General features: G+C 37.2%; 1 protein-coding gene across 1 annotated transcript in view; it reads left to right on the top strand.

The window, feature by feature from the left end:
- The window catches only part of NUP62CL (nucleoporin 62 C-terminal like), a 77,176-nt gene that overhangs the window by 21,127 nt on the left and 33,368 nt on the right, over positions 1-22,681 (top strand). The window contains exons 2-4 of the mRNA XM_068533092.1: positions 4,007-4,111; positions 6,015-6,113; positions 10,080-10,239. Of these exons, the coding sequence (XP_068389193.1) occupies positions 4,054-4,111; positions 6,015-6,113; positions 10,080-10,239 (317 nt within the window). The 5' untranslated portion in view covers positions 4,007-4,053. The remainder of the gene's footprint in view (positions 1-4,006; positions 4,112-6,014; positions 6,114-10,079; positions 10,240-22,681) is intronic.

Here is a 22,681-nt window from a genome sequence, read left to right as displayed (position 1 = left end):
AAAAGGAAGAAGAATATCTGTAATTATGTATTGGAGTCTGGAAAAGGTTGGCTCGATTCAGCATAAATATTTATTGAGTACTTACTATCATGTGCCGTGTGCAATGATCTATATAGTGAGGTTGAAAAGATAAACTTTGTTTTCAATTAACCAATTAATCTTATTTGTGTCTTTATGTACTTAATTTCTCTAGCTTTATTTCTTTTATAGATTTTATTTTAAATTTTCAAGAAGGGTCCAGGTAATCTGTTTTCTGAAACTTTATTCCAGACTTCTATTTATTATTTTTTCTCACAGATTTATTATTGTATAATTCACATACCACATAATTTACCCATTTAAAGTGCACAATTAATTGGTTTTTAGGATATTCACAGAGTTGTGCAGCCATTACTGAAGTCAGTTTTAGAACATTTTCATCACCCACTGAAGAAACGTCATACCCATTAACAGTCGCTGCCCATTCTCTTCTCACCCCAGTTCTGGCAACCATGAATCTGCTTTCTGTCTCTATAGATTGCTCTGTTCTGGACATTTCATATAAATAGAATCATACAATATGTGGTATTTTGTGATTAGCTTCTTTTACTTAGCATGTTTTCAAGGCTCATCCATGTTTTAGCATGTATCAGCGCTTCTTTTTTATGGCCAAATAAAATTCCATTGTATTAATATACCACATTTTATTCATCCATTCATCAGTTGATATTCATTTGGGTTGTGTCCTTTCATCTTTTGTCTGTTATGAATAATGCTGCTGTGAACATTCATGTACATATTTTAGTGTGGATATATGTTATCATTTCTTTTGTTTGTATACCTAGGAGTGGAATTACTGGGTCATATGGTAACTTTATGTTGAACACTTTGAGGAAGTGCCATACAGTTTTCCAAAGAGATTACACTATTTTACATTCCCATCAGCATTGCATGAGGTTTACAATTTCTCCATATCCTTGCCAACACTTGATATTATGTCTTTTTGGTTATTGCCATCTTAGTCGATATGAAGTAGTATCTCGTCGTGGTTTTGATTTGCAATTCCCTAATGACTAATGACATTGAGTATGATTTCAAGTGTTAGATGGCCGTTTGTATCAGCAACTTTGCATCTTTATGACCATTCTTTTTTTTTTTTGGCTGCACTGTGCAGCACGCGGGATCTTAGTTCCTCAACCGGGGATCGAACCTGTGTCCCCTGCAGTGGAAGCACAGTCTTACCCACTGGACCGCCAGGGAAGTCCCCTGACTATTCTTTTGTAGTCACCATCTCCTTCTGACCACAGCCTGGAAAGGATCTCTACTTTTAAGGATTCATGTCCTTAGATTTTGCTTACCTGGAAAATCCAGGATAATCTCCCTCGTCGAGTTACTTAACCTTCACTTCATTTGTAAAGTCTCTTTTGTCAAGTTAGTAATATGTTCACAGACTCTGGGTATTAGGATGTGGGCATCTTTGGGGACCATTTTTCTGTCTACCATACCATCTTAACAATATAAAATTATCTGATCCATGAACATGAGAGCTTTCCCTTTATTTAGGATGCCTTTAATTTCTTTCAATAATGTTTTTTATTTTTCTGGGTACAAGCCTTACACTTGTTAGATTTGTTCTTAACTATTTTATTCATTTTGAACAATCATAACTGGAATTATATTCTTAATTTCATTTTTGGATTGTTCATTGATAATATATAGAATTGTAATTTATTTTTATATTGATCTTGTATCCTGCAACTTTGCAGAACTTGTTCATTGTTCTAATAGATTTTTTTTTATTGGCGTATAGTTGCTTTACAATATTGTGTTAGTTTATACTGTACAGCAAAGTGAATCAGCTATACGTATACACACATCCCCTCTTTCTTGGATTTCCTTCCCATTCAGGTTACCACAGAGCATTGAGTAGAGTTCCCTGTGCTATACAGTAGGTTCTCATTAGTTATCTATCTTACACATAGTATCAACAGTGTATATATGTCAATCCCAATCTCCCAATTCATCCCGCCCCCCACTTTCCCCCTTGGTATCCATACGTTTGTTCTCTCTACGTCTGTGTCTCTATTTCTGCTTTGTAAATAAGATCGTCTATACCAATTTTTTCAGATTCCACATATATGCGTTAATATATATTTGTTTTTCTCCAGATTTTTTTATGGGTTCCTTAGAATTTTCTGTATTCATGATCATGTCATCTGTTTAGAGAGATAATTTTACTTCTTCCTTTGCAATCTGGTATCCTTTATTCGTCTTCTTGCCTGATTGTCCTGGCTAAAACTTCCAATGTGTGGTTGAATTGAAGTGGTAAGAGCAGACATCCATGTTTTGTTTTTGATGGCAGTGGAAAAGTATTCAGTCTTTTACTGTTAAGCATGATGTTAGCTGTAGGTTTTTCATAAATGCCCTTTATCATGTTGAGGAAGTTCCCTTCTCTTTCTAGTTTGTTGAGTGTTTTCATCATGAAAAAGTGTTGGATTTTCTCAGATGCTTTTTCTGCTTCTTTTGAGATGATCATGTAGTTTTTAAATAACAGCATAATTGAGGTATAATTCATGTATCTTAAAACTCATGCTTTTAAACTGTACAATCCAGTGTTTTTTTAAAAACATATTCACAGGGTGTGTAGCTATCACCACTATGTAATTCAAGAACATTCTCATCACTGCAAAAAGAAACCCTGTAACCCTTAGCAGTCACTTCCCGTTACCTTCTCTTTCCAGCTCCCGCTAACCACTAATATACTTTCTGTCTATGGATTTACCTCGTCTGGACATTTCATATAAATGGGATCATACAATATGTGGCCTTCTGTGTCTGGCTTCTTTCATTTAGCATAATGTTTTCAAGATTCATTCATGTATCAGTACTTGATTTTTCTGATCCTCAGGAGGGCTCTTTTCAGCCTTCTCTTTCCCTGGTTATCTCTGCTAAACTGGCTGGCCTGCAGCCTAAATGTTGCTCTCATGAAGCTACTTACTTCCTCTTAATTGCTTACCACCAAAATCTCTATTTTTTTTCGAGAGAGTCCTTTGGCTTGAACTTCCTCATGCTCTGTTTCAAATAAAGTCAGTTCTTCTGGACATAGCTTGGGAACTTTCTGTTCTTATGGGCTACCTTTATCCCTGGGCAAAATCTTTGAACCAGTGCTTTGGGTGCTGGGCAGTGACCGTTGCTTCTGATCTTCTTGCTTCTCTCTTCCGGCATGCAACCTCAGCCCTACAGGTAAGCTGGGGCAAGGCAGTCAGGGTGATTGATGGGGCTCCAGCATTGCCAGCCTACTGTGCCTGGTGTAGACCCTCTGCCCTATGAGTGGGGGCTGACTGGAGGAAAGGAGCCCCTCAACTCTTGGCTGTGCTCACCAGGAATTTCAATCATTTAACTGTGTGTCAGGGGTGATGAGGAATGCTGGCTGTTTCCCTTCCTAATGAGATACTGTATTCCTTGGTTGGGAGCTGAGGGAAGAGGGAGTCCAGTCTTCTTGGTGACTCCTGCCTGGAGTGTAGCTTCTCTCAAGGGGAGCAAGGGGATGGAGGGAAGAGCGTGGGTTATGATTCATATGCCGTAGACTCTCACCTGTATTACTGAATTTTAGCAGATTTTCTTGAATAAATGTTTCTTTATTTGCTGTACCTTCAGGACAATTTCCAGAAATTTCAATTTTTTAAAAAAAAATATTTTTTACCAGTTATGGTTGCTTCACTGGGGAATGGGTCCCTAGGACTTCTTATGTCACAATTTTGGAAGTGGACCCCCCTGTTAGGTTGCTTACTTTTTTAGTAGAGTTTCTTTCTTATGATGGTGCTAGAAGGCTGGCTATACTAAGCAGTACTGATGAACTATTTTTTAAATCAGGATTTTACTATGTCAGATTTATTAAATATCACGGTACTTGATTTTCCTTGCTTTGTTGTTATTTCTCCATATAAGTGAAGTTTGTTATAATGGTGTTTTACTTATTAAAAATTATTTTTATTGACATATTTTTCTGCTTGTTACTTTAATTTAGGGTTGGTTCCAGCATCTACTGTTGCTGCCGCTACTAGTTCAAGCACCATGCTGTTTACCTCATTTTCAAATGCTTCTGCCTCCACTGCTGCTACTAGGCTCTCATGTAAGTTACTGGTTGCAGAGAAAATACTATTATTTTGCATCAGGCCACTTAACTCAATTTGCCAGTATAAGCTATGGATCTCCGACGTCTCATAAATTATCATTATGCTTGATCCCGTTTGTAACTGTTGATATCAATAGTAGCTTTGCTTAAGAACCTGATTGTCATGGCTTTCGCTATGAATTTTATATTAACATGATTATTACAGCTTCAAGTGATGATTTTAAGCATATAATTCATTAACAGTGTAATGTTTTGAAGTGAATGGGAATAGGAAGAGTGGAAGTTTTGCCAAGTATGTCTGAAGGGAAGAAGTCTTATTATCCATGTGAATAAGATAAAATGGGAAATAAATGTTGGAGCCTTGCTGTATTTTATTCTTCTATATAGACCAGGTTTGCGGTCCTTATATTTTACTTATCAGAAGTGTTACATGACAAAAGGACCAGCTGTAGTTTTGAGCTTTAATGACACTGTGGGATGTCTCCAGTTCTCTCCCCTTAAAGATGAACATCTGGATGCTTTGAGCTGAGAAGTGGGACGTTAATTATCTTGTAACCCCAACTTCTTTGCTACACCTCTTCCATTAGTAGAGTAATAACAAATGGTGAGAATATTGACTTCTGTATATATCTTAGGCAATTCTTTCTTACAGGTCCATATAAGCTGCTTGTGCTTTTGCGGCATCTTCACAGTGCCATGATGTTCATCATTAGAGTTTGTTATTGTAATCCTAGCAGTAATATGGTCCTCCCAAAGCCCTGTTATAGCGAGCCTATCACCATTTCTGGGAATAAAGCTTGCCAGGAATTGCTGATGCCTAGTTGAGCATGAAAAATGGCGGCCGCCATCCCCATTGCCGTGTGCAGTTGGCGTAGGTGGAACATTAGTTGAAATTGCAGGTTGCCACTTGAATTATATTTTCTTCCAAGTAGATACAGTTCCAATCCTGAGACATGACTGAGATTCTGGAAACCTTTTGATATATGTAAGCAATATCCTTCTCAAGTATAATAGATTTTGTGAATATGACCATGTCTGAGGTTGGGAGTTAAAATTATTGAATGAATTCCATTTTCAATCAAAGTCTTGACTTCTGACCTTTTTTAAAAAAAATTAATTAATTAATTAATTAATTTATTTGGGGCTGCACTGGGTCTTTGTTGCTGCGTGCAGGCTTTCTCTAGTTGTGGCGAGCGGGGGCTACTCTTTGTTGCGGTGCACGGGCTTCTCATTGCGGTGGCTTCTCCTGTTGGGGAGCACGGGCTCTAGGCGCGCGAGCTTCAGTAGTTGCGGCATGTGGGCTCAGTAGTTGTGGTTTGCGGGCTCTGGAGCGCAGGCTCCGTAGTTGTGGCACTCGGGCTTAGTTGCTCCCGCGGCATGTGGGATCTTCCCGGACCAGGGCTCGAACCCGTGTCCCCTGCATTGGCAGGCGGATTCTTAACCACTGCACCACCGGGGAAGTCCGACTTCTGACTTTTGACAGGTTTTTTTTTTTCTTTCCTGTCTTTGATGTCCTTGCCCACAAAATGAAAAGAAATCTTGACCACAGTGTTTTTAAAGTTAACTTTAATGAGGTATAATCTACATATCATAAAATTAACTTAAGTGTATAGTTCAGTGATTTTTAATCAATTTACCGAATTGTGTAACTCTCACCATAGTCTAGTTTTAGAACATTTCTATCATCCTAGTAAGATCTCTCAGCCCGAGACAACTACTAATCTGTTTTCTGTCTCTATCTATGCCTTTTCCGGACTTTTCATATAAATGGATTGACTGTAGTTTTTTGAGGCTTAGCCAAAGTTACTAAAGGACTCAGATGAAAAAGACCCTATATAAATTCTTCATTCACTGTTTTTGATTAAAAGGGTATTAGGTAATATTATGTTGTTCTCTGCAGTTGGTGCCCCTACAACTTTGTCTGGAATGCTTGGCGGTACAACTTTGGGATTTGGATTAAAAATCCCTGGAGCAAGTGGAGCAGCTGCTGTTGCATCTAGTAAGATTTTTAGAACTACTGGGATGTGTTTGAATGCTCACTGGAAAGGTACTGCATAACAAAAGCAGTAAGTAGGTTGTATTCCTTAGATTCTAGGACTAAGAAGGTTTTGATCATCTCACCAACGTATCCAAAAGGTACATCAGTATTGACAATTGCCAAAGGGTAGAATGAGACAGTTGATATCAATGAGATTACTTCTTTGAGATGACCATAATCAAAGCTGCTATCAAACTCTTGTGAACTCTGAAACTTAAAAATTCTTATTATTGATCATACTGTTTAAAGTGACCCAGTACATTGGGATTCATAGTTTTATTCTCTAAAAGTTAATTTAAGGTTCGACCTGTATTAAAGTTGATCCTCTCCTTAAGCTGATTACAGGAGTTTCTGTGGACCTATCCTAAATTTGTTTCTGCCAGTTAGGCACTAGTTAGGTTGTAAATTAAAGAAAACTTGGTTATCCATTGCCTTTTAGCTGTTGTGAGCTGGGTGGTTAGAGGTCAGTTACTACTTAAACCTACCATTTAAGTCAGACTCCACTTTAGGGAAGTCTTGTTTGTTTTGACTTTTAAAAGTTTACTTAGGACTGAAATGAATCTTTCTTCAAACCTGTCATAAGCTAAAAGTCAGTCCCTATTAAGTTTAAAATAATTATTCCTAAACAGAGATGTAAACCATCTTTTGCATGACCAACACTTAACTGAATTTCTACTGTGTACTCAGCTAACTGGCCAACCTATGAGCATTATGAAGGGCATGGCTTGAGAATTTTATAAGTAACCATATGTACAAAAAATATAACACATAGTTTCCCTTATAAAGTGCTGAACAAAAAATTGATTCTTTCTGTCGTGGGTGGAGTCACTGAAATATGAATTTGCAGGCTTTTTAGTGACTCTGCCGTAACTCATCCCCTACCTATCTGAGTCCTAAGATTCCTTCCTGCAAACTGGTACATTTGCTACTACCCCATTCCATCCACCACTGCCTTATGTACTTACCCACCTCCCCATCAGATATGTCTCAACTCAATACCCCCAACCCAGAGTTGTTTTTCTCCCCTACTCACCTTTCCTCCTCCCCAAGTATATTTACTTGCTCAGATTCTTCATCTCACAAATTAGCCCTGTAGGGCAGCTTTCAGGTATCTGTATCTGTAAATTTATAGCCATTTGAGATTATTCTCTGCCCTAGGTATAATCAGCAAGTTTTAAGAGAAGCTCGCTTGTTATAAATCTCATCTTTCGCATTAGTCTATGAAAGTAATGCTGTCCATTCCTAGCATGGAGTAAGATACATAGTTGTTGATCAGAGACAGGATAGGGAAATTGGATAGTAGGATCTTTTAAAGGATGGTCTCACTATTTTATGTAATGATTTTTAAGATCATCAGAATGAGATTTATTTAAATGTAAATCCAAATTGGGTATGCAATTATTTTCTATTATTTGTAGAACAGTGCTTCCCTTTTAGTACACAAATAACATAGAGTTGACTGTATTTAGTTTAGACCAAAGTTGTAACTTGCAAAATCAGACTGTGATAGAACCTTCATTCTCAAAAGCATTGCTTCTTTTGGTATTAATTGAAATATTATTGTTATTTGAATATTGTCTACTATGCCAGAGCTAATTTATGCCTTTTAAAAATACCATGAAAATAAGGAACAAAGATAAATACTATATAAAAAGTTTAAAATAATCATACCATTTTTTTTTGACTCAAGATTCCTTTGTGTTTAGACTGACAGGTATTAATTTCCTGAAGGTATCGCACAGCATCTTTAGAGAGCTGTTCATTTGTCTGTTAACCTCTTTCTTTAGTGGTAGTGATGGTAGTTGCTTTTTTAAAAATTATAAAAACCATACACACATGCATATATACATATATCACACCCTCTAGAGAAAACAGTTTGGTGCTTGTCTTAACAGGCTTTTTTCCAAATGCATACAAACATACATTAAATTTCTTTGTTTTACAAAAATGGGATACACACACACATAATCATAGAATTTGCTGTTTTCTCTTAAGTATACATTATCTTTGGACATCTGTCCATGTCAGGAAATGCTGACTTAAAAAAAAATCTTCTCCAGTGTCCTGAGTGATAGTGACCCCGGGGATCCTTTGTGACTGGGCATGGTCTTCTCTTGTGGTGCTCATTCCACTTTCACAAAAGCTAACCAAAAGAATGGGGGAATTATTGTAAGGATCCTTGTGGCCAAAAGGGAAATGAAATCTTGTGGAAATCTAATACAGGTATTATCGTGGCAATGAACTTCAAGGAAAGTGGAATTTAGAAGTTGTTCTGAAGTCAGCTTTAGGGACCTCCTGAATCTAATATTGCATAAACATAATTCAGCTATTCTCCTTGTGTCTGTTTTTTTCTTTTTTTAACTTCCTTTTGGTTTCTTTACCTCTTTTTCTGCTTTATATTCTTAATTTTGACTTGCTCATGACTCTTTAAGTCTACTTCATGTTTTTCCTCTGTCAGTCCTTTCAGCTCCCTCTGCCTGTTGTCTGATTCTTTCTACATGTTTGGAAATATTTCCAAATTTCTGCTTAGAGTCTGATTCCTTCCATATTTCTGGAAATATTTCCATATTTTTACCTACCGTCTGATTCTTTCCGCAGTTCTAAATTTTCGAAAATGAGATTCTGACCTACCTTATCCCTGTTTGGCTAGAGCTTTTTGTGCCAGACCCTCTCATAGGCTGCCAGGAGCATATGGGATGGCTTCCTATACTTCAGATGCCCACCCTTGTCAACTGTGAACTAGGATCGAAGGACAGAGTTACTGAAATAAGGAATGGGTGTCTGAGCCTGATCCCTCAGCAGGAACGGAGTAGGCCAGTTTCCCTAAGAATAGGCAGTGCATGTTAGCAGGCACCGTGATATATGTATTTATCTCGGGTGGCAGTTAACCTGAAAGTATTGCTAATTGGGAAAACAAGGCTAATGTAAAACAAACAAATAATTGTATACATGTTATAATATATTTTTATAACACATTTCTTGTTACAGAAGCAGCATTTATTAATTACAAGAATATTTGAAAATACAAAGAACCAAAAAGAAGAAAACACTTCCAGTCCCCACCAGCCACAATTTTCTGTGCATTGTTGGTTAAGTGCTCACTGTGTAAGGAAGAACCAAAAGTGCTATAGAAGTTCAGAAAACCACGAGATAACCATGAGTAGAAGAGAAGTGGACAATAAACATGGGGAAGGAAGAATCTGAGCTCGGCCATGATGTGTACTGAGAATTTCATGTACAGAAGACAGGGCATTTTAGTAAGGGTGTAATAGAAAAGACACACAGAAGAGAGGTCTGGGCTGTAGATAAAACTTTGAGAGGATTTTAACTATAATACTGGCTAAGATGTATGCCTACTATGGGCTGTGGTGTAGAGAAACAGGCAGTCTCCCCTACTGATAGGAATGTAAATTGGCAAAGTCTTTTTGTTAGGGGAACTGGAAAGTAATATTACAATTTAGAGCATGCTGACCCTTTGATCTAGCAATTTCATTTCTAGAAATTAATTACACAGATATATTCACATAAGTATGCAAAGTTATAGATGTACAGAGATTTTGTGTAAGATTGCAATTATTCTTTCCTTGAAAGTTTAGCAGAACTCGCCGGTGAGGTCCTCTGGGTCTGGAGTTTTCTTTATGGGAAGAGTTTTCAGGATTGATTCAATTTCTTTAAGGGTTATAGGTCTGGTTAGGTTATAAATTGTATTTTTCTATACATTTATCCAGGATTTTAAGTTGTTAGCAGGAAGCTTAATCCAGATACCTGGCCTGCCATATATTATAGCAACATTGAGTTAAAATCATACAACTTGGAGTTCAAATTCACATTAAAAAAAATACTTCTATAGTTTTTCATCCTGAATGATCAAGGACTGAATTTAAAAATTTCTTACTTATTACTAACATCATACACTTTATTTTCCAGCTACAACGTCAACCATCACCACTACCACGGTCACCACCACCAGCACCAGCACCAGCACCACCAGTAGCTTTACCTTGAATCTAAAACCACTGACATCAACCGGCATGAATAACACTCCTCCATTCGGCCTGACTTCTAGACCTTTTACTTCGACCATTAAGTAAGCCTATTTATTTGAAAATTCGTGTGAGTCTCATTTTCTTTGTCATATAGAAGGCATAGGCATTTGTCAAAACCCATAGAACTATATGACACAAAGAGTGAGGTTTAATGTCAACTAGGGCCCTTAATTAATAATAATGTGACTCCATCTTGCAAGAGCACCAGACTCACAACTGGCTGCTGGACAATCATCGACAGGAAGACACTGGACTTCACCAAGGAGGATACCCCACGTCCAAGGACAGAGGAGAAGCCACAGTGAGACGGTAGGAGGGGCGCAATCAGAGTAAAATCAAATCCCATAACTGCTGGGTGGGTGACTCACAGACTGGCGAACACTTATACCACAGAAGTCCACCCACTGGAGTGAAGGTTCTGAGCCCCACGTCAGGCTTCCCAACCTGGGGGTCCGGCAACGGGAGGAGGAATTCCGAGAGAATCAGACTTTGAAGCCTAGTGGGAATTGATTGCAGGACTTTGACAGGACTGGGGGAAACAGAGACCCCACTCTTGGAGGGCACACACAAAGTAGTGTGCGCATCGGGACCCAGGGGAAGGAGCAGTGACCCTGGGGGCGACTGAACCAGACCTACCTGCTGGTGTTGGGGGGTCTCCTGCAGAGGCGGGGGGTGGCTCTGTTTCACCGTGGGGACAAGGACACTGGCAGCGGAGGTTCTGGGAAGTGCTCCTTGGCATGAGCCCTCCCAGAGTCTGCCATTAACCCCACCAAAGAGCCCAGGTAGGCTCCAGTGTTGGGTTGCCTCAGGCCAAACAACCAACAGGGAGGGAACCCAGCCCCACCCATCAACAGTCAAGTGGATTAAAGTTTTACTGAGCTCTGACCGCCACAGCAACAGTCAGCTCTACCCACCACCAGAGCCTCCCATCAAGCCTCTTAGATAGCCTCAACCACCAGAGGGCAGACAGCAGAAGCAAGAAAAACTACAATCCTGCAGCCTGTGGACCAAAAACCACAGTTACAGAAAGACAGAGAAGATGAAAAGGCAGAGGGCTATGTACCAGATGAAGGAACAAGAAAAAACCCCAGAAAAACAACTAACTGAAGTGGAGATAGGCAACCTTCCAGAAAAAGAATTCAGAATAATGATAGTGAAGATGATCCAGGACCTCGGAATAAGAATGGAGGCAAAGATTGAGAAGATGCAAGAAATGATTAACAAAGACCTAGAAGAATTAAAGAACAAACAAACAGAGATGACCAATACAATAACTGAAATGAAAACTACACCAGAAGGAACCAATAGCAGAATAACTGAGGCAGAAGAACGGATAAGTGACCTGGAAGACAGAATGGTGGAATTCACTGCTGCGGAACAGACTAAAGAAAAAAGAATGAAAAGAAATGAAGACAGCCTAAGAGACCTCTGGGACAACATTAAACGCAACAACACTCGCATTATAGGGGTCCCTGAAGGAGAAGAGGGAGAGAAAGGACCAGAGAAAATATTTGAAGAGATTATAGTCGAAGACTTCCCTAACATGGGAAAGGAATTAGCCACCCAAGTCCAGGAAGCGCAGAGAGTCCCATACAGGATAAACCCAAGGAGAAACACGCCGAAACACATAGTAATCAAAGTGGCAAAAATTAAAGGCAAAGAAAAATTATTGAAAGCAGCAAGGGAAAAACAACAAATAACATACAAGGGAACTCCCATAAGGTTAACAGCTGATTTCTCAGCAGAAACTCTACAAGCCAGAAGGGAGTGGCATGATATACTTAAAGTGATGAAAGGGAAGAACCTACAACCAAGATTACTCTACCCGGCAAGGATCTCATTCAGATTTGATGGAGAAATCAAAAGCTTTACAGACAAGCAAAAGCTAAGGGAATTCAGCACCACCCAACCAGCTCTACAACAAATGCTAAAGGAACTTCTCTAAGTGGGAAGCACAAGAGAAGAAAAGGACCTACAAAAACAAACCCAAAACAATTAAGAAAATGGTCATAGGAACATACATATTGATAATTACCTTAAACGTGAATGGATTCAATGCTCCAACCAAAAGACACAGGCTTGCTGAATGGATACAAAAACAAGACCCATCTATATGCTGTCTACAAGAGACCCACTTTAGACCTAGGGACACATACAGACTGAAAGGGAGGGGATGGAAAAAGATATTCCATGCAAATGGAAATCAAAAGAAAGCTGGAGTAGCTATACTCATATCAGATAAAATAGACTTTAAAATAAAGACTGTTACAAGAGACAAGGAAGGACACTGCATAATGATCAAGGGATCAATCCAAGAAGAAGATATAACAATTATAAGTATATATGCACCCAACATAGGAACACCTCAATACATAAGGCAACTGCTAACAGCTCTAAAAGAGGAAATCGACAGTAACACAATAATAGTGGGGGACTTTAACACCTCACTTACACCAATGGACAGATCATCCAAAATGAAAATAAATAAGGAAACAGAAGCTTTAAATGACACAATAGACCAGGTAGATTTAATTGATATTTATAGGACATTCCATCCAAAAACAGCAGATTACACTTTCTTCTCAAGTGCGCACGGAGCATTCTCCGGGATAGATCACATCTTGGGTCACAAATCAAGCCTCAGTAAATTTAAGAAAATTGAAATCATATCAAGCATCTTTTCTGACCACCACGCTATGAGATTAGAAATGAATTACAGGGGAAAAAACGTAAAAAAGACAAACACATGGAGGCTAAACAATACGTTACTAAATAACCAAGAGATCACTGAAGAAATCAAAGAGGAAATCAAAAAATACCTAGAGACAAATGACAATAAAAACACGACGGCCCAAAACCTATGGGATGCAGCAAAAGCAGTTCTAAGAGGGAAGTTTATAGCTATACAAGCCTACCTAAAGAAACAAGAAAAATCTCAAGTAAACAATCTAACCTTCCACCTAAAGGAACTAGAGAAAAAAGAACAAACAAAACCCAAAGTTAGCAGAAGGAAAGAAATCATAAAGATCAGAGCGGAAATAAATGAAATAGAAACAAAGAAAACAATAGCAAAGATCAATAAAACTAAAAGCCGGTTCTTTGAGAAGATAAACAAAATCGATAAGCCATTAGCCAGACTCATCAAGAAAAAGAGGGAGAGGACTCAAATCAATAAAATCAGAAATGAAAAAGGAGAAGTTACAACAGACACCGCAGAAATACAAAGCATCCTAAGAGACTACTACAAGCAACTTTATGCCAATACAATGGACAACCTGGAAGAAATGGACAAATTCTTAGAAAGGTAAAACCTTCCAAGACTGACCCAGGAAGAAACAGAAAATATGAACAGACCAATCACAAGTAATGAAATTGAAACTGTGATTAAAAATCTTCCAACAAACAAAAGTCCAGGACCAGATGGCTTCACAGGTGAATTCTATCAAACATTTAGAGAAGAGCTAACACCTATCCTTCTCAAACTCTTCCAAAAAATTGCAGAGGAAGGAACACTCCCAAACTCATTCTATGAGGCCACCATCACCCTGATACCAAAACCAGACAAAGACCCTACAAAAAAAGAAAATTACAGACCAGTATCACTGATGGATATAGATGCAAAAATCCTCAACAAAATACTAGCAAACAGAATCCAACAACACATTAAAAGGATCACATACCACAATCAAGTGGGATTTATCCCAGGGATGCAAGGATTCTTCAATATACGCAAATCAATCAATGTGATACACCATATTAACAAATTGAAGAATAAAAACCATATGATCCTCTCAATAGATGCAGAAAAAGCTTTTGACAAAATTCAACACCCACTTCTGATAAAAACTCTCCAGAAAGTGGGCATAGAGGGAACCTACCTCAACATAATAAAGGCCATATAGGACAAACCCACAGCAAACATCATTCTCAATGGTGAAAAACTGAAAGCATTTCCTCTAAGATCAGGAATGAGACAAGGATGTCCACTCTCACCACTATTATTCAACATAGTTCTGGAAGTCCTAGCCACGGCAATCAGAGAAGAAAAAGAAATAAAAGGAATCCAAATTGGAAAAGAAGAAGTAAAACTGTCACTGTTTGCGGATGACATGATACTATACATAGAGAATCCTAAAACTGCCACCAGAAAACTGCTAGAGCTAATTAATGAATATGGTAAAGTTGCAGGATACAAAATGAATGCACAGAAGTCTCTTGCATTCCTATACACTAATGATGAAAAATCTGAAAGAGAAATTATGGAAACACTCCCATTTACCATTGCAACAAAAAGAATAAAATACCTAGGAATAAACCTACCTAGGGAGACAAAAGACCTGTATGCAGAAAACTATAAGACACTGATGAAAGTTATTAAAGATGATACCAACAGATGGAGAGATATACCATGTTCTTGGATTGGAAGAATCAACATTGTGAAAATGACTGTACTACCCAAAGCAATCTACAGATTCAATGCAATCCCTATCAAATTACCAATGGCATTTTTACGGAGCTAGAATAAATCATCTTAAAATTTGTATGGAGACACAAAAGACCCCGAATAGCCAAAGCAGTCTTGAGGGGAAAAAACGGAGCTGGAGGAATCAGACTCCCTGACTTCAGACTATACTACCAAGCTACTGTAATCAAGACAATATGGTACTGGCACAAAAACAGAAACATAGATCAATGGAACAAGATAGAAAGCCCAGAGATAAACCCATGCACCTATGGTCAACTAATCTATGACAAAGGAGGCAAAGATATACAATGGAGAAAAGACAGTCTCTTCAATAAGTGGTGCTGGGAAAACTGGACAGCTACATGTAAAAGAATGAATTTAGAATACTCCCTAACACCATACACAAAAATAAACTCAAAATGGATTCGAGACCTAAATGTAAGACTGGACACTATAAAACTCTTAGAGGAAAACATAGGAAGAACACTCTTTGACATAAATCACAGCAAGATCTTTTTTGATCCACCCCCTAGAGTAATGGAAATAAAAACAAAAATAAACAAATGGGACCTAATGAAACTTCAAAGCTTTTGCACAGCAAAGGAAACCATAAACAAGACGAAAAGACAACCGTCAGCATGGGAGAAAATATTTGCAAACGAATCAACGGACAAAGGATTAATCTCCAAAATATATAAACATCTCATTCAGCTCATTATTAAAGAAACAGGGCTTCCCTGGTGGTGCAGTGGTTGAGAGTCCGCCTGCCGATGCAGGGGACACGGGTTCGAGCCCTGGTCTGGGAGGATCCCACATGCCACGGAGCAGCTGGGCCCGTGAGCCACGGCTGCTGGGCCTGCGCGTCTGGAGCCTGTGCTCCGCAACAGGAGAGGCCGCGATAGGGAGAGGCCCGCGCACTGCGATGAAGAGTGGCCCCTGCTCGCCGCAGCTGGAGAGGGCCCTAGCTCGGAAACGAAGACCCAACACAACCAAAAATAAATAAATAAATAAATAAATTTATTTTAAAAAAAAAATTAAAGAAACAAACAACCCAATCCAAAAATGAGCAGAAGACCTAAATAGACATTTCTCCAAAGAGGACATACAGATGGCCACGAAGCACATGAAAAGATGCTCAAGATTACTAATCATTAGAGAAATGCAAATCGAAACTACAATGAGGTATCACCTCACACCAGTCAGAATTGCCATCATCAAAAAAATCTACAAACAGTAAATGCTGGAGAGGGTGTGGAGAAAAGGGAACCCTCCTGCACTGTTGGTGGGAATGTAAATTGATACAGCCACTATGGAGAACAGTATAGAGGTTCCTTAAAAAACTAAAAATAAAACTACCATATGACCCAGCAATCCCACTACTGGGCATATACCCAGAGAAAACCGTAATTCAAAAAGACACATGCACCCGAATATTCATTGCAGCACTATTTACAATAGCCAGGTCATGGAAGCAACCTAAATGCCCATCAACAGATGAATGGATAAAGAAGATGTGGTACATATATACAATGGAATATTACTCAGCCATGAAAAGGAACGAAATTGAGTCATTTGTTGAGACGTGGAGTGATCTAGAGACTGTCATACAGAGTGAAGTAAGTCAGAAAGAGAAAAACAAATATTGTATATTAACGCATGTATGTGGAACCTAGAAAAATGGTACAGATGAGCCGGCTTGCAGGGCAGAAGTTGAGACACAGATTTAGAGAACAGACATATGGACACCAAGGGGGTAAAACTGTGGTGGGGTGGGGATGGTGGTGTGCTGAATTGGGCGATTGGGATTGACATGTATACACTGATGTGTATAAAATCAATGACTAATAAGAACCTGCAGTATAAAAAAACATAAACAAAACAACTAATACTAAACTTTCATTGGGTTATTTGTATGGAAATATGTTAATATAAATGTTTCAGACATTACATGAAATTTCTAAAAATCTTACATGTTCTGGTATAATGTTATAAGTCATAATCCTAGTTATTACTTTAAAATGTATATCTCAGAAATAACTAATTTTCTTGTCAGCTGCATTATTATGAACTTTCATCAAATCTTTAACCGTGGTCATTTTTAAGTCTTTTGTCATTTACAGACAGTTCTGGGTGTACTCTGATGCTTTTGCAAATATGTTTCTATAAAAGGGTTTCATCTTCAAGAAATTCATGGAAAAGACTCTGACAAGTACAGGTTTCTGGTACCGACTGTACTGCTGAACTGAATGAATAAGCATTTTCAGAACTCTAATGAAAAACTGATTAACTCATAAAAGTGCTAACAAAAGATTAAGATGAAAAAATATATTAATTACATGGGACTGAGTGAACTGGTGAGGATGAGTATAATTTTTGTGTCTTTCTGTTTGAATTAAAAAAAAAATCCCACGAGGACTCAGAGGCAAAGAATATACAAATCAATTTTCACTGCAACGTAAAGGAGCTGTTACAGTGGAGGATTACTGGACTGAATGTCAATATTATGACATAGTATGAGTGTGTTTCATGTTTGGTAATTGCAATCATTGTTGCTTTTGTTGTGGTCATCCATGTACAATGCTTGGTGTCAGTCTATTTATCTCTTGTAAAAATAAAATACAGTGTGTGTGTGTGAAAAAAAAAAAAGAAGGCATAGTTTGCTTGTACATCTTTAGAATAGTGTTTGAAAGTTAGGTAAATGACTCAGAGTCGAGGAGCAGTTACAGAAAGGATTTCTGTTGCTTAGGAAGTTGAACAACGAAAAGGATACCATTGTCTTCTGAATACCATTATAATACAGTTATTACTATTGCTAATAATAGATAACATTTATTGTGCGATTACTATATGTTTAGAAATATGACAGTGCTTTACAACATCATACCATTTAATTCTCACAATAACCTTATGAGGTAGGTACTATTTTTGTTCTCATTTTATAGATGAGTAAACTGGAGCACATAAAGATTTTATAATCCACCTCTGGTCACACACTTGGTAATGCTTGAGCCAGGATTAAAATTCAGGTAGTCAAGCTCTAGAGCCTGTATTCTTACAGTTTATGACATGTTCATCTCTAATTATTTGGGGTTTTTTTTTACAACTTTATTGGAGTATAATTGCTTTGCAATGCTGTGTTAGTTTCTGCTGTACAACAAAGTGAATCAGCTATATATATACATATATCCCCATATCCCCTCCCTCTTGAGCCTCCCTCCGACCCTCCCTATCCCACCCCTCTAGGTGGTCACAAAGCACCGAGGTGATCTCCCTGTGCTATGCAGCTGCTTCCCACTAGCTATTTATTTTACATTTGGTAGTGTATATATGTCCATGCCACTCTCTCACTTCGTCCCAGCTTACCCTTCCCCCACTGTGTCCTCAAGTCCGTTCTCTACATCTGCGTCTAATCAAACTTTTTATTTTGAGTTAACTGTAGATTCACATTTACTTCTAAGAAATAATACAAAAAATTCTGTGTGTACTTAACCTAGTTTTCCCCAATAATAATATCTTGTGATACTATAGTACAATATCACATTCAGGGTACTGACATTGATATAGTCAAGATATAGAACAGTTCCATCACAACAAGGACCCCTCCTGTTGCCCTTTTATATCCACACTCGCTACCCTCTTCTCCTTTCCCTGAACCTGGGCAACAATTGCTCTGTTCTCCATTTCTATAACCTTGACATTTAAAGAAATGTCATACAAATGGAATCATACAGCACGTGATCTTTGGGGACTGTTTTTCCCACTAAGCATAATTCCTTGAGATAAAGTTGTCATGTACATCAATAGTTTGTTCTTTTTTATTTCTGAGTAGTATTCCATGGTATTATAGATGTGCCATCATTTGTTTAACCATTCACCCATTGATGGACATCTAGGTTGTTTCCAGCTGGGGACTATTATGAATAAAGCTGCTATGAACATTTGTGTACAGGTTTTTGGTGAACCTAAGTCTCATTTCTCTGGGGTAAATGCCCAGGTGTACAGTTGCTGGGTGGTATGGTAGTTGCAAGTTTATTTTTTTAGGAAACTGCCGTAACTCTTTTCCAGAGTGGCTGTACCATTTTACCTGCCCAGGAGCAATGTATGAGAGATCCAGCTTGTCCAGATTCTTGCCAGGATTTGGTGTTGTCACTATTTTTTACTTTAGCCCTTCTAATAGATATGTAGTGATATCTCACTGTGGTTTTAATTTGCATTCCCCTGATGACTAATGATGTTGAACATCTTTTCATGTGTTTATCTGCCATCTGCATGTTTTCATTTGTGAAGTGTCTTTTCATATCTTTTGTCCATTTTCTACTTGAATTTGTTTTTTGACTGAGTTTTGAGGGTTTTATGTATTCTAGATACCTGCCCTTTGTCAGATATGTGGTTTACGAACATTTTTTCTAACTCTGTAATTTGTCTTTTCATCTTTTAAAGAGTATTTCACCAAACAAAACTTTTAATTGATGAGGTCTGATTTATCAATTTTTCCTTTAATGAATTGTGCTTTTAGTGTCAAGTTTAAGAACTCTTTGCCTAACCCTAGGTCCCAAAGATTTTCTCCTAATTTTTTTCTAAAAGTCTTATAGTTTTACATTTTATATTTAAGGTTGTGATCTATTCTGAGTTAATTTTTGTATAAGGTGTGTGTTTTAGATTGAGATTCTTTTTTTTTTTTTTGGGTCTATGGTTGTCCAGTTTTTTCAGCATCATTTGTTGAAAGGCTATTTTCTTCCACTGAATGGGTCTTTCACCTTTGTCAAAAATCAATTGGACGTATTTGTGTCAAATGCTTTTTCTGCCTCAATTGATAGGATCTTTTAAGATTTTTGTTCTTTAGCTTCATGATATGGTGAAATATAGTTAATGATTTTCAAATGTTGAACCATCCTTGCATATGTGGAATAAATCCCACTTGGTCATGATGTATAATTTTTTAGTACATTTTTGGATTCAGTTTACTAGTATTTTGTTTGTGGGCTTTTGTATCCAAGTTCGTGAGAGATATTGGTCCATAGTTTTGTTTTCTTTCTTTTTTAAATTCTGTCTTTGGTTTTGATATCTGGATGTTACTAGCCTTATAAGATGATCTGGGAAGTATTCCCTTCTCTTCTATTTTATAGAAGAAATTTTGTAAAATTTGTGGTAATTCACTAAAAGTTTGGCAGAATTCTCCAGCGAAACCCCTTTTTAAGGAGCTTTTAAATTATAAATCAATTTCTTTAGTGGTTCTAGGACTATTCAGGTTATGTTTCATCTTCCATGAGTTTTAGTAGTGTGTGGTTTTCAAGGAATTGGTCTGTTTCTTCTAAATTGTGGAATTTATGAGTGTAAAGTTGTTCATATTTCCTTTTTGTCCTTTTAATAGCTATAGGCATAGTCCCCTGTTTCATTTCTGATATTGGTGATTTGTAGCCTTCTTTTATCAATTTTATTCATCTTTTCCCAAAGGGGTAGCTTTTATTTCACTGATTATTCTCTGTTATTTTCATTTTCAATTTCATTGACATCTACTCTTTATGAATTTCTGCCTTCTGATTGCATTGGTTTTATTTTGCTCTTTTTTCTTGAGGTATGAACTTAGATTATTGATTTGAGACATTTCCCCTTTTGTAATGTAAAGCATTTAGTGCTATAAATATCCTTCTTAGCACTGTGTTAGCTTTGTACTACATCTTCTATAATGTTGTATTTTCATTTTCATCCAGTTCTATGTACTTAAAAATTTTCCCTTGTGAATTCCTCTTTGACTCATAGATTATTTAGAAGTGTGTTAATATCCAAGTGTTTGGAAATTTTCTTGTTTTATTTTTAGATTGATTTCTAATTTGAGTCCATTATGGTTGGAGAGCATGTTCTGTATGATTTCAGTTCTGATATATTGGTTCAGATTTGTTTTACGAGCGGGGATATGGTCTTTCTTGGTCAGTGTTCCATGAGCACCTAAAAATTGTTTTCTGCTCTTGGGTAGAGTGTTCTATATATGTCAATTAGATTCTGTTGCTTCACTGTATTTTCAGATCTGTATCCTTGCTGCTCTAGTGCTTCTTTTCAGCTGTGGAAAGTGGCTTTTTGAATTTCCCAACTGTAATTGTGGATTTGACTGTTTTTCTCTTTAGCCCTATCAGTTTTGCTTCATGTATTTTGGGGTCCTGCTGTTTGGTTGGTACATATTCAGGATCATTAGCTTTCCTGGTGCTTTAATTCCTTTATTACTATGTAATGTTCCTCTTTGACTCTGGTAATTTTCTTTGCTCTGAAATCAACTTTATCCGATATTAATATAGCCATTTATTTTTAACAATTAAACTTGCATGTATATCTTTTTCCATCCTTTTACTTTCAACATGTGTTCTTGTATTTGAAGTGAGCTTCTTATAGACAGCATACTGATGGATCATAATTTTTATCCATTCTGCCAATCTCTCTCTGTTAGTTGGTATATTTAGCACATCTACATTTAAGGTAATTATTGATGTGTTAGGGCTTAAGTCTGCCATTTTACTATTTTGTTGTTGTTGTTTGTTACCTCTGTTTTTTGTTTTCTGTTTCTCTTTTTTTAAAACTTCCTGTGGGTTATTCAGGCATTTTTTAGGTTTCCAGCTTGTTCTGTTGATAGTGCTTCTGAGTATATTGCTTTGTATAGTTTTCTTACTGATTGCTCTAGGTGTTGCAATATACATATGTAACTTACAACCATCTAGCCATAATGACATTTTACCACTTTGGGTAAAGTGTAGAAACCTTACTTCCATTTAGTTCCCTTTATGCTTCTTACCTTTTAAGTATAATTGTCTCAGGTATTTCCTCTATGTACTTTGAACACCGCATTCCATGGTGTTGTACTTTTTGCTTCAACCATCAAATATGATTTATGAAACTCACGAGGGGTAGAATAGCCTGTTATATTTACCCTTTTCCATCCATTTAGCTGTTCTTCTTTCCTTTATGAAATTCCATGCCTTCTTCTGTTTTCAGTTCCTTTCTGTTTAGCCAATCTTCAAGGGTAGGTTTGACAGCAACAAATTCTCTTTGGTTTACTTTGCATAAAAATATCTTTATATTCCCTTCATTTCTCAAGGACATTTTCACCAGATATAGCAGTTGTGGGCAACAGTTTTTTTCTTCAGTACTTGAAAAATGTTGTGACACTTGCTTTTAGCCTCTATGGTTTAAGATGAGAAATCTGCTGTCATTCGAATTAGGGTTCCATTTTAAGTGATGTGTTGTTTCTCTCTGGCTGCTTTCAAGATTTTTTTCTTTATTTTTAGTTTTCAGAAATTTAAGTATTATGTGTCTTAGTGTAGATTTCTTTGAATTATTCTCTTTGGGGTTTGCTCAGCTTCTTGAGTCTTTAGGTTTATATCTTTTGACAACTTTGGGAATTCTTCAACCTTTATTTTTCAGAATACTTTTTTAATCTCATTCTGTCTTTTTTTCTCTTTGTATAATTCTCTGATGACAAGTATGTTACCTCTTTTTACCATCCTCCAGTTCCTTGAGATTTTTTTTCACTTTTTGTCTCTATTTTCTCTCTGCTGTTCTGTAAGGTCTATTAATGTATCCTCAAGTTCACTGATTCTATTCTCTGTCATCTCCACTCTAGTATCAAACCTTTCAAGTGAGCATTTATTTCAGTTATTTTTCAGTTCTTTAATTTCCCTCTGATTGTTTTTCATAACTTCTATTTCTTTGCTGAGATTTTCTTTTTTTTCATTTGCTTCCCCAGACTTCATAATTGCTTGTTGGAACATTTTTCTGATGGTTGCTTTAAAATTCTTTTCAGATAATTCCAACATCAGATACCTCTCAACGTTGGGATCTCTAGGTTGCTTTCTTCTCTTTTGAGTTGTCATTTTCCTGGTTCTTGATATGATGGGTAATTTTCGATTGTATCCTGTACATTTTATCTATTATGTTAGGAGATCTTGGTCCTATTTAAATCTTTGTTAATTAGGGAATCCTTTTGTTAAGGTGTAGTGCAAGAGTTGGGTACGTTTGTATGTTCAGCTTCC

This window comes from Eschrichtius robustus, chromosome X (genome assembly GCF_028021215.1).
Source record: "Eschrichtius robustus isolate mEscRob2 chromosome X, mEscRob2.pri, whole genome shotgun sequence".
In the NCBI taxonomy this organism is placed as follows: Eukaryota; Metazoa; Chordata; class Mammalia; order Artiodactyla; family Eschrichtiidae; genus Eschrichtius; species Eschrichtius robustus.
Note: the sequence above shows the minus strand (reverse complement) of the source record. Positions and strands in the feature narration are given on the sequence as shown.